A 12,926-nucleotide genomic window follows, 5' to 3' on the forward strand; every position below is an offset into this window, starting at 1 on the left:
CATAAGCATAAACAGAACTTACATTTATTTACACTAATGATTTACATCTCTTTTAACCTCTCAGTGAAATATGTCTTCGTATTGATACCTGTGATACAAATAAAACTGAGTGGGTCAGGCTTCGGAGCCTGGTGAGCATATAAGGTTTTCGACCCACAATAATATAATTATTATATTCAACCATCAAACAATCAACCCAATTACCCATCTCCATTATCTTCTTTATTTCTTAGGATTTTACCCTAAGAATTCAACTACCCGTCATCCATTCATTCCTAAGGATTGACCTAAGGAATTGGCACAAAATCTATTGCTACATAAGGCGCATCTACCAACATCATCCTTTAAGCGCCTCTGCCAGGATTACATCATACACTATGAGGCGCGACTGCCAGGTTTATGACATTCTCTTTTAGGCGCATCTACCGACATTTTCCTATAAGCGCATCTTCCAGGATTATCCCATAAGCACATCTGCTAGTATTATGATATTCTCCATTTGGTTCATCTACCAATATTATTCTTAAGTGCATACGTCATACACTATGAGGCGCGACTGCCAGGTTTATGACATTCTCTTTTAGGCGCATCTGCCGATATTTTCCTATAAGCGCATCTTCCAGGATTTTCCCATAAGCACATCTGCTAGTATTATGATATTCTCCATTTGGTGCATCTACCAATATTATTCTTAAGTGCATCTGCTAGTATTATGACATTCTCTAATTGGTGCATCTCTCAATATTATTCTTTAATCATCTTACACACCTCATCATTTTATCACATACCAACTATCTCATCTACCCATGTTCTACCCAACATATTAGTAGATATAAAATACATATACAGTTTAACTCATTTAAAAACCATATAAAACATCCATTCCACACTTATCTCAAATAAACAACAGTTCATAAACACATACCATGTATTTCAAGCAAAAAATCATATTTATGCGTTAGAAGAAAGTAACTATACACTCACACAAAACATATACTTAATACATTCAAACAATACTTGTATTAAAATCATGTTATGAAAGGGACTATACACTCACACATATAAACAACTTTATATTATACACATAGCACGTATTTTATAGGAAATACTTAATATTTATGTGTTAGAAGAAAGTGACCACACACTCACTTGATCAGAAGATGATTGGACAGCACTACGGCTTGTAGAAGAAGTATTCTTCGGGAGATCTGGAAGATCTTCACAAAAACCTGGCTTCTCGCAGGCAGAGCTTCAGCTCGGGAATTTCACTTCTCGGGATCTTCGGGCTTCGGGACTTGATTCGGGTCTTGGGATGAAACCGGGGCTTCGGGGGTACTTCTATAGAGGGTATCGAGAGTGAGAGAGAGGAGTTGGAGCAACCCTAAACGGGTGGCCCTTCAAATCTATTTATAGGGCAAAATTTGCCCTTTCCACGTTGTGGCACCTTTTTCCACATCGTGGGATTGGTCTTCACTGCATTCGTCATCGCAAGTTGCGTTTGGGGGACTTCAGGAGGTGTCAGAAGACTTGCCACGTCGTGGTATCTGACAGTTTTGGGGTTTCGCGTCCCAAACTTCAGAAATTCATAACTTTCGCATACGAACTCCATTTTCAACGTTCTTTATATCGACGCGTAGGTGAGATTATGATCTACAACTCTCGTTTAGACTCCGTTGGCTAATTCTGACTTTATTTTTAATTTATTATAAATATATTACTTATATATTATTTTTAGTAGGCCGGGACAGGAAAACTCCGTTATAAATTCATAACTTCTTCATCCGACGTCCGTTTTCGCCTATCTTTTTATCGTTTCACTACTATTAATGATATCTTCTATTCTTGTTTAGATTGTTTTAGCTAAAAACCGCTTGATCTCAAATCGATTATTCGGGTTGCATACTGTCGAAACTTTAGAAAATCATAACTTCCTCATACGAATTCAGATTTGACGTTCCTTTTATGCACGCTCACGGTTTAACGTATTCTATAAATTTTTTTAGATCTCTAAGGCCTCTCGCTCTATCAAGAATTCACTATTTACGTCGTGTTGTGTCGTGTCGGTTCTGTCGCGAAACTTCGACAGATCATAACTTCTTCGTTATAACTCGAATTTCAGCGTTCTTTATATGCACGGAATCCTTGTAACATATACTACAACTTAGTTAAGATTAATCCTTCTAAATAATCTTTCATCAAAACGTTATTTTTTGACGCTTATCGTCTGTAAATTGACAAGCCCGGATCTACGGGTGTTACAATTATCTCCCCCTTAGGATGATTACGTCCCGGAATCATCAACGAAATAGGACTTGCATAATGATTCCAGATGTTATATCTTCATCCTAGGTAATAACCGTAACTTCTATGTTTCCTCAAAAGAGTATTTAACTCTATGGATTTCTTGACCACAGATGATGCCTAATCTTGCATCTGATTATCGTACTATGGTGTACTTTCAATCATAACTTTTGAGTTACCAAATAAGTCCTTATCGTGAACTCCTTCTTCTTTTTAGGATAAATACTTTCCTTTATCTATTGTAATAGACCGATGGGTCGTGTTCAAATGACCTCTCATCGTATGATGCAACGCTTAGACTCAAGTCTCTTAGAGTCAAATTCTAGAATGGCATATACTTTCCTTCATATTCTAACGTGATATAATCACATTTTTACATGTAGCATTTCTACCTACAAGCTTCCTTAACAATGAGTGTGATGCTATCGATCGCATTGATTTCAATCTTTTGACTTATGTCAGATGTTACATCGATTTTGGTTCCATGAACCACGTAACAAACTCCTCGTAGTCGGACTCAATTTGATATGACCACTAGGGTCGGAATAACAACCATCTTACTAGTCACTACCGAAATAAGGGTAATGATACACTTGAACAAAACGGAATCAGTTACTAGCTTCCTGGTAACCTTGTGACTTTCCCTGATCCAAGTGGGAGTCCTGTACTTCCGGTAGTATATGCATTTACTACCTTTCACACCTACTCATACTCGTCCCAAGTATTGTCCCTCAATCGACCAAGTCACCATACAAGAAAAATTATACAATCATTCAACACACCATGTTACTATTCACATCGCTACTTTATAACTTGATCTTTAGATATAAAATCCTTATTCTTGATTCCTTGCATTATCGTTTGCTTCATCAAGGATCATTTGAAATGCTCTTGCCTTTGGCTTTGGCGGTGCCTCTAGCCTTGCTGCTTGATTTTTTCTTGGGCAGTCTTGCTTAAAGTGCCCCTCTTCGTTACATTCGTAACACACCTTTTTGTTGAATATACATTCATCAGCATAGTGCCCATGCTTTCCACACTTGAAACATGTCACCTTCACTCCACATTTTCCCGAGTGCTTCTTATTGCACTTATCGCACCACCTTGCTTCATCTCTTCCTCCTCCTCTAGAATTTGAGAATTTTCTTTTCTCATTGGAACCTGAAGTTCCTTTAACTTTCTCTTCTCGCCAACTTCAACCTTGCTGGCGGTTCTCCCCTTGATCATATTCTCAACAGACTTTGGCAGCCCAAATAGATGCCTCTAGAGTAGGTGCCTGACGCACTGGCACCACATACTCCCATGGGAGTCCCTTTGCGTACCGGTCGACTGTTGTCAACTCTTCTGGGACGATGCACAAAGTAAACTCCATCTTGTCTGTGAAGGCATTAGTGTATTCATCCACTGACATGTTGTCTTTCTTCAATATCAGAAATTTGTTCTCCAACTCTAGCAGGTTTTGGGCCTAGCAGAACTTGCGCTTGAATTGCACCAAGAACTCTGCCCAGTACAGTTTCAGTGGCTCGTTAGGGCTTAGGGTCTTCCCCAGAGTGTTCCACCAGCGAACAACGCCACCTATGAACTGACGCACTGCAAATATGGTTTGTAACTTGCCCTTGCAACCACATGTTATAGAGGCTAATTCCATTTCTGAAATCCAATCCATGACTCCAATCGGATCTTCCTTCCCAGTAAAGGTCGATGGTTTGCAAGTCAAAAAGTCTTTGTACATGCATCCAAGTCCATCAATTCCTCCCTCCTGATGGTTTTGTCTAACTAATGGTGGGTTGGCTTGACCAATAGTCCCACTGAAGTTACCTCCCTCTGAATGCCCTCCATTCACTTCGGGCTCTTCTAATTGAATTGAAAGTTCTTCACAATTCTACCTAAGCAGACGTCTCGTTTCTTCCATCTGACGATCCAACATTGTTTGAATCATCATTTGTACACCAGTCATCATTATTGGCTCGGGTGCAGCAGCTACAACATTTATTCGCTCAATCACTGGTGGTTGATTTCTGTTTTCATTTGCATTTCCAATTCCACTTCTGGTTCTTACCATTTTGACCTACACACCAAATATAGTGAATTCAGATCCTCAATCACGATAGATAATTAAGTCATCCTTATCACTCAGAAACGTTTACATGTTAGTTCTAATATCGTGGTCGTACGCTTAGAATCCTAAACACATAAGGTTTCTAGATCCGGTCGGCAACAAACCATAGATCCGAAAAAATAATAACATCAATTTAGCTATCACACAAAACATTTAGCACATAAAAGCATTTTAGGCATCATTCCTAAAATAAACTAGCCCTTCTGTCAATTTAGATGTACTACCTAAGATATTTTAGACACACTCCTCAAAACCATTACTTAGCATTCTAAGTTTAAGTCTAGAAATTTCCAACAAATTACTAGTTCGCTTAAACTAATGCTCTCACATCAACTGTGACAGCCCCAATTCCACGGCCAGAAAAGACCGATTTGTTTATGCTTTGTTTTTAAAATCAGAGTAATATTTTAAAGAAAACAGTTGCGGAATTTGTTCCCAAAACAAAATATGATAAGAATTTATCAAAGCATTCCTTTAAAGAAATGTACTTTCATTATATAACAAAATCTCGGGATGTCATGTTTCGATACAGACACATAAGCATAAACAAAACTTACTTTTATTTACACTAATGATTTACATCTCTTTTAATCTCTCAGTGAAATATGTCTTCGTAGTGATACCTGTGATACAAAGAAAATTGAGTGGGTCAGGCTTGGGAGCCTGGTAAGCATATACGGTTTTCGACCCACAATAATATAATTATTATATTCAACCATCAAACAATCAACCCAATTACCCATCCCCATTATCTTCTTTATTTCTTAGGATTTTACCCTAAGAATTCAACTACCCGTCATCCATTCATTCCTAAGGATTAACCTAAGGAATTGGCACAAAATCTATTGCTACATAAGGCGCATCTACCAACATCATCATTTAAGCGCCTCTGCCAGGATTACGTCATACACTATGAGGTGCGACTGCCAGGTTTATGACATTCTCTTTTAGGCACATCTACCGACATTTTCCTATAAGTGCATTTTCCAGGATTATCCCATAAGCACATCTGCTAGTATTATGATATTCTCCATTTGGTGCTTCTACCAATATTATTCTTAAGTGCATCTGATAGTATTATGACATTCTCTAATTGGTGCATCTATCAATATTATTCTTTAATCATCTTACATACCTCATCATTTTATCACATACCAACTATCTTATCTACCTATGTTCTACCCAACATATTAGTAGATATAAAATACATATACAGTTTAACTCATTTAAAAACCATATAAAACATCCATTCCACACTTATCTCAAATAAACAACAGTTCATAAACACATACCATGTATTTCAAGCAAAAATTCATATTTATACGTTAGAAGAAAGTAACTATATACTCACACAAAACATATACTTAATACATTCGAACAATACTTGTATTAAAATCATGTTATGAAAGGGACTATACACTCACACATATAAACAACTTTATATTATACACATAGCACGTATTTTATAGGAAATACTTAATATTTATGTGTTAGAAGAAAGTGATCACACACTCACTTCATCAGAAGATGATTGGACAGCACTACGGCTTGTAGAAGTAGTATTCTTCGGGAGATCTAGAAGATCTTCACAAAAATCGGGCTTCTCGCGGGCAGAGCTTCGGCTCGAGAATCTCACTTCTCGGGATCTTCGGGCTTTGGGACTTGATTCGGGTCTCGGGATGAAACCGGGGCTTCAGGGTACTTCGGGATGACTATAGAGGGTATCGGGAGTGAGAGAGAGGAGTTGGAACAACCCTAAATGGCTGGCCCTTCAAATCTATTTATAGGGCAAATTATACCCTTGCCGCGTCATGACACCTTTTTCCACGTTGTGGGCTTGGTCGTCACTGCATGTGTCATCGCAAGTTGCGTCTGGAGGACTCCAAGAGGTGTCAGAAGACTTGCCACGTCGTGACACTGCTTGCCACGTCGTGGTAGCTGATAGTTTTGGGGTTTCGCACCCCGAACTTCAGAAATTCAAAACATTCGCATACGAACTCCGTTTTCAACGTTGTTTATATCGACGCGTAGGTGAGATTATGATCTAAAACTCTCGTTTAGACTCCGTTGGCTAATTTTGACTTTATTTTTAATATATTATAAATATATTACTTATATATTATTTTTAGTAGGTCGGGATAGGAAAACTCTGTTATAAATTCATGTCTTCTTCATCCGACATCCGTTTTCGCATTTCTTTTATCGTTTCACTACTATTAACGAGATCTTCTATTCTTGTTTAGATTGTTTCAGCTAAAAACCGTTTAATCTCAGATCGAGTATTCGGGTTGCATACTGCTAAGTCGAAACTTCAGAAAATCATAACTTCCTCATACGAATTCAGATTTGGACGTTCTTTTTATGCACGCTCACAGTTTAACGTATTCTATGAATTTCGTTTAGATCTCTATGGCCAAATATCGCTCTATTGTAAATTCACTATTTACGTCGCGCTGTGTCGTGTCGGTTTTGTCACGAAACTTCGACAAGTCATAACTACTTCGTTATAACTCGGATTTCAGCGTTCTTTATATGCACGGAATCCTTGTAATAAATGGCTTAGCAATTTTGAGTATTGAAAGTCAATTCTCACGAAATCTTGATTATGATAAAATAATAAATGTTTTTGCTTCAAAAAATGCAAGGAGGCATCATTTTAGATGAATTTCATGTATGCTTTTATGTGTATAACCTTGTTTTTGGTTTGAGCATAAATTTTATTTCATTTTTGCTATTTTTTAATAAATAAAGACATTAATTTAGAATCTCGCACCGGACATTGAAAATCAATGGACCGGCCCTGTATACTCTCACAAATTTATAGCTATTAATATCATTCATAATGACATGTACACCTTAGGGATCCATTACTAGTTTCATGATTTAACATTGTAATTTCTATTAATACTTGTGATTTTTGATAATCATACATATAGACACATACACACACACACACATATATATATATATATATATATATATATATATATATATATATATATACTTACACACATTCAAATACATACATATATATACACATACATACATATATACACACACATAAATATACACATACACAAACTTACATACATAAATACATACATACATGCACATACATACATAAATACATACATACATATACAAGTTTACATATTTCCTCTAATTATAATCATTTTTCATTATTTATACATTAAACGTAGATTATTTCATTTTATTGATATGTTAAGCGTGGTTTTTTTTCGTTTTATCGTTTGTGTGTTAAATATATTCGTTACCGTTATTATGTATTATCGTTATGTTTAAAGATATTATTATTAGTATGATTTTTAATTTTTCGTGTTTTAAATATGTAAAAAAAATGATTCAAAAAAAGTTTTAAAACGAATATTAATGAAAACTTATAATATTAGGAATAATAATAATAATAATAATAATGATGATGATGATGATGATGATGATGATGATGATGATGATGATAATAATGATAATAATAATAATAATAAATCCATTGGTATACCGTAGCTAATCTTTTCCGTTGGTAATGTGTAGCTATTCTGTAATTATTACTTACAAAATATCTACGGATGTTCTTCCGTCGTTAATACGTAGCTATTCATTAGATAATTACTTACAGAATAGCTACAGATTCATTTTCGTTGTTATTCCGTAGGCATCAAAATCCATAGGTAATTAGGTACCAAAATTGTACCAAAATTTCCGCTTTTTGTAGCAAAACACCTTGTTTTCTAGTAATGATTGGACAAAGTCAAAAGAATATTAACATGTAGAAAGCGTCCCAAGTGTATCATAGATGAGTGTGTACATAACCCATCGATAATGTCAACTCTACTACTATTTATATTGGGTCAAATGAAAATATAACATTTTTAGAAATTATTTGAAGTCACCTTCATAGATTAATTACCATAGTTTTTACCCTTTATTGTCTCGTCTAAAAGTAAATAGTTTAGAAAATTTCTTAATTATAAAATCTCATAAAATTAACAAGAGTTTACAGACACATTAATTCTGTCTAATGTCTAGATACGATGAACAATATTAGTCGGAAGAAGTTCTTTTTTTTTAAGGAGCTATTGTAGCTAGATATAATTAGTTCGGGACATGTATTAAATCGAAAGTTCAATATTGTATAAAAACAGTAAAAATCATTTATAAAAAGTGAAAGATATTAGCTATATTGACCTATACGTATGCATGGAAGTTCGCGTGCTTTTATAATTCAAAATTTTATTATTAGAGCGTTTGCCTTCAAAAGCTTGTTTTTATGATAATCGAATCTTCATAAAGATACATATCAGGTTACTTGAATATATTTTATACGGGTTAAGAGGCTTAGAGCGGAATATACTTATGTGTATTTGCATTGACGAAGTCCGCTAGTGAAACAAAACCGTAGACTTTACACCTTTTCGATGAATTACATACGAAAAAGCGATTCATTGACGATTCGATGTTGTACATTTCAACCGATATCCCCATCTATAAATATAGAAATATTTTGCACAATGCAGACAGACCACAAACAGTTCTCTTCCTCCTTTCATTTCAAAGAATTGCCAACAAAAGAGATAGCTAGTAATGCAAAAAGAAACCATGGATCAAAGGTTTTCAAGCTGTCGTGGTGTTTCCTTTGAGATCCAACCCCATAAGGATCCATTCGCTATTGATGCACCTCGAGCTAGTCGACGAGTTTGGCTTCCATGGGGATCTTCAAAAAGAATCGTACCAACTTCTGGTTCCAACATTATTTCCAGGTCCACCAGTCGAGCCAGTAGCCATTTCTGCGACTTAGAGACTGATGATGAAGATGATGACAACGTACTGATCAACATAGAAGAAGGCTACGAATTAGAAGACAACAACAAGTTGCCTTTAACATTTCCAGTTCCAGAACTCCCCCAAGCTCCGAGCAAAAAGATTGTTTCCAAGCCAACAAAACAGAACGAGTCGAGATTGTCTGTCATCTTGCTCGATCAAGGCTTGTTTACGGTTTATAAGAGACTCTTTATGGTTTGTTTGACTCTGAACATTACAGGGTTAGTTCTTGCAGCTATGGGTCGTTTTCCATACGCAAGAAACCATGCCACTCTTTTCTCAATCGGAAACCTTTTGGCTCTAACACTATGTCGAAGTGAAGCCTTCTTACGCATTGTCTTCTGGCTTGCTGTCAACCTCTTCGGCCATTCTTGGGTGCCTCTACGTCTCAAAACGGCTACCACCTCTTTACTTCAATCTTTAGGTGGGATACATAGTAGTTGTGGGGTTTCATCCGTCGCTTGGCTTACCTATTCTTTAGTTCTTACTCTGAAAGACAGAGACAACACTTCGAACGCGATAATTGGGGTGGCTTCAGCAATTCTTTCCCTGCTTTGTCTGTGTTGTCTGGCGGCGTTCCCTCTCATCCGCCACCTCCATCATAATGTGTTTGAAAGAACTCACAGGTTCACGGGTTGGGCTTCCTTGATTCTCCTCTGGGCATTTATCTTGCTCACAAAAACTTATGAACCTGAGACCAGATCTTACAGGAAAGATGTAGGATCAAGATTGGTTAAAGAACAAGAATTCTGGTTAACCTTGATCATAACCATACTAATCATCATCCCATGGGTGACTGTGAGGCGGGTTGCCGTCAAAGTCTCAGCCCCATCAGGCCATGCGTCGATCATTAAGTTCACCGGAGGAGTAAAGCCGGGGATATTAGGTCGGATTAGTCCTTCCCCCATGTCGGAATGGCACGCTTTTGGAATCATTTCTGATGGGAAAGAAGAGCACATGATGCTAGCTGGTGCAGTGGGTGATTTCACGAAATCCCTGGTCTCAAACCCTCCAAGCCACTTATGGGTCCGACAAGTCCATTTTGCTGGTCTGCCTTACCTAGTTAACATGTACAACCGTGTCTTGGTGGTGGCAACAGGTTCTGGGATTTGCGTGTTTCTTTCGTTCTTGTTACAACAAGGTCCAGCGGATGTGTGCTTGTTATGGGTAGCAAAAGGGATCGAACAAAACTTTGGCAAGGAAATAAAGGAGTGGGTGAGTCGGCATCCAAAAGAGAAGGTGATTGTTCACGACACCGCCCTGATGGGGCGGCCGAATGTGTCTGAGATGAGTGTCACGGCGGCAAAGAACTGGGGAGCGGAGGTGGTGATCGTAACTAGTAATCCTGAAGGGAGTAGGGATGTGGTGAATGCATGCAAAAGTAAAGGGATTCCAGCTTTTGGTCCCATTTGGGACTCTTAAGTAATTAAACATTTAGCAATAAACAAACCACTAAACTAACTGCATGTTATGTGGCTCAAACGAGCTCCAAGCTGTGTGGTTTCCAAGATAGAGGAATCCACAAATCGTTGTCCCTCGCTAATTTGTAAGAGGTTTTAAAGCCTTAATAAAAATATATGTAGTACTGTATTTACCAAATTATATATAATAAATGAACGGTTCCGGAAAATGTAAGATTGATGCCTAGATCGTAGATGGCTAGAATTTCCATAAGCATTTGAAGTGTTTAGATTTTGTAAATTTAGACATTAGGCCTCGGGTATACATTGCATGAGACCATATCGGAGGTTTTGGTGGCATTTTGGCCATGGTCATGCACACCACCTCATCTAGTGCCACCGCCACCACCAATGATAGAATTTTGCTGATTTTCAAAAGGCAACTGACATATTAAAAAAAAACCTTGTAATTTATTTATACGTATACTCTGATGTTCATATATCACTTACATTTCACACATAATCTTCACTATCTTTTAACCTTTTTAACACTATAAAAATAGATAGATTTTTGAAAAATATGATTCGGATAACTATAAAAATAGATAGAGTTTGTCTTAACATTCTTTAATATTGTTACCAACATTGTTGAACAGGAATCAAGATATGCTAAGCACACATGAGTTGTTGTCAATAGAGATCGTCAAACTTCATATGAACGTTTGGTACGTAATGTTTTTTTTTTTCTAAAAATTAAATTTATAATAAGGAAACACTTGATCGTATTTTCCGTATAACTAAAGAGGTATTTTTATGCGTTAGTAAACGCTTTAGAGGTTCGATGTGAGTTTTTTTTTGGCAAAGATTAGAGAGTAGAGGTATAATATATGGGGTTTAGTTGTATATATACTTAAATGTATGAATACAATTAGATATCTAGGTTACCTTATTACTTATGATGCAATGGATGATTATTTGAAAATATCAACAACAACCTTATGATCAGGGGTGGACGCAGAATTTTACAGTAGGGGTTGTACGGTAGTAGAAATATTAAAAATCCCGTTTGAAAAATTTTCCACTACGGCGGAAAAAGTTAGGGGTTGTCGGTGCCACCGTGGACCACCCCTAGGTCCGCCCCTACTTATGAGAGTGTATGGATTATATTTGCACATATGTTATAGATGTTTTTTGGCTATACTTCCATAAACTTATTAAACGTGATATTGAGAGACAAACACAATCTATCAGAAATGATTGGTACTTTTGATTGTACGCATTAGGAATTAGAAAAATGTAAAAATGTATGGCGACACCGATTTACCCGAGGTGATATAGGTGCACCGTTGTAATGCCCCGTTCCTGGTACGTATTTATTTTGATTAAATGTTTCTTTTTGGGAAGAGCTACTCGGCGAGTTGTAGCCCTAACTCGCCGAGTAGATGTCGAGTGGATGCGGGCTTTAAGTGATCTACTCGGCGAGTCCACGCCTGGACTCGACGAGTAGGCCAATCAGGAGGAGACCCTAATCCTTAGGGTTTGCACCCTATTTAAACGACCTTATAGCCCCATCTCAGCCTCCATCACCCTCAGAGCATTCCTTATCGAAACCCTAGCCTCCATTGGTAAGTTTGAGTGATTGTTGCCTTGTGAAGGGACTTTTGGTGCACTTTGGAGCAAGTGGAAGAAGGGAGAGGTTGAAGAGGTCAAGGAAGGGGACTTAGATCCAGAACACATTCATTTGTGGTCATCCATTCTGGTACTAAAGTTTCCATCTTGATTATTGATCTATTAGATCTTGTTTGTCCCTAAATTGTTGCTTTTAAACCCTAAAACCCCAAATCCTTGAATGAAACCTTATGGTTGGGTTATACTTCAGATCTGGACTCTCATTACCTTCTAGAAGTGTTAAGTTTTAGTCATATTGGTGACTAAGGTCCCTCTTGAGCTTAGAACCCCATTAAGAGCTTAGTTTGGACATTTGAAACCCCTAAAGCTATGCATGCACGTAAAGTTTGCAACTTTACGTGATAAGCATGCCCTAGAAGCCTAGATCTGTGGTTTGGAGCCACTGCATGGCTGAAATCAGGTCTGTGTGGAAAAAGGACTGAATGAACTCGGCGAGTAGAACGATGGACTCGGCGAGTCCTATGAAGATAGCCGTGGACTCGGCGAGTTGGATGAGCAACTCGGCGAGTCAGATGAAGATTGCCTTAGACTCGACGAGTTGTTCTTCAACTCGCCGAGTCGGATGAACTTGGACTTAGTATTTG

At 37.4% G+C, this 12,926-nt stretch overlaps 1 protein-coding gene across 1 annotated transcript; it reads left to right on the forward strand.

Moving 5' to 3' along the window:
- Positions 1-8,965: 8,965 nt before the first annotated feature.
- LOC145005450 (adenylate-forming reductase 03009-like) lies at positions 8,966-10,851 on the forward strand. The gene has a single exon (XM_078964534.1). It carries the CDS (start codon positions 9,017-9,019, stop codon positions 10,673-10,675), a length of 1,659 nt encoding a protein of 552 aa, XP_078820660.1. The 5' UTR covers positions 8,966-9,016; the 3' UTR covers positions 10,676-10,851.
- The last annotated feature ends 2,075 nt before the right edge of the window (positions 10,852-12,926 follow it).

The sequence above is a fragment of the Lactuca saligna genome, chromosome 7 (assembly GCF_052625555.1).
Source record: "Lactuca saligna cultivar CGN05327 chromosome 7, ASM5262555v1, whole genome shotgun sequence".
In the NCBI taxonomy this organism is placed as follows: domain Eukaryota; kingdom Viridiplantae; phylum Streptophyta; class Magnoliopsida; order Asterales; family Asteraceae; genus Lactuca; species Lactuca saligna.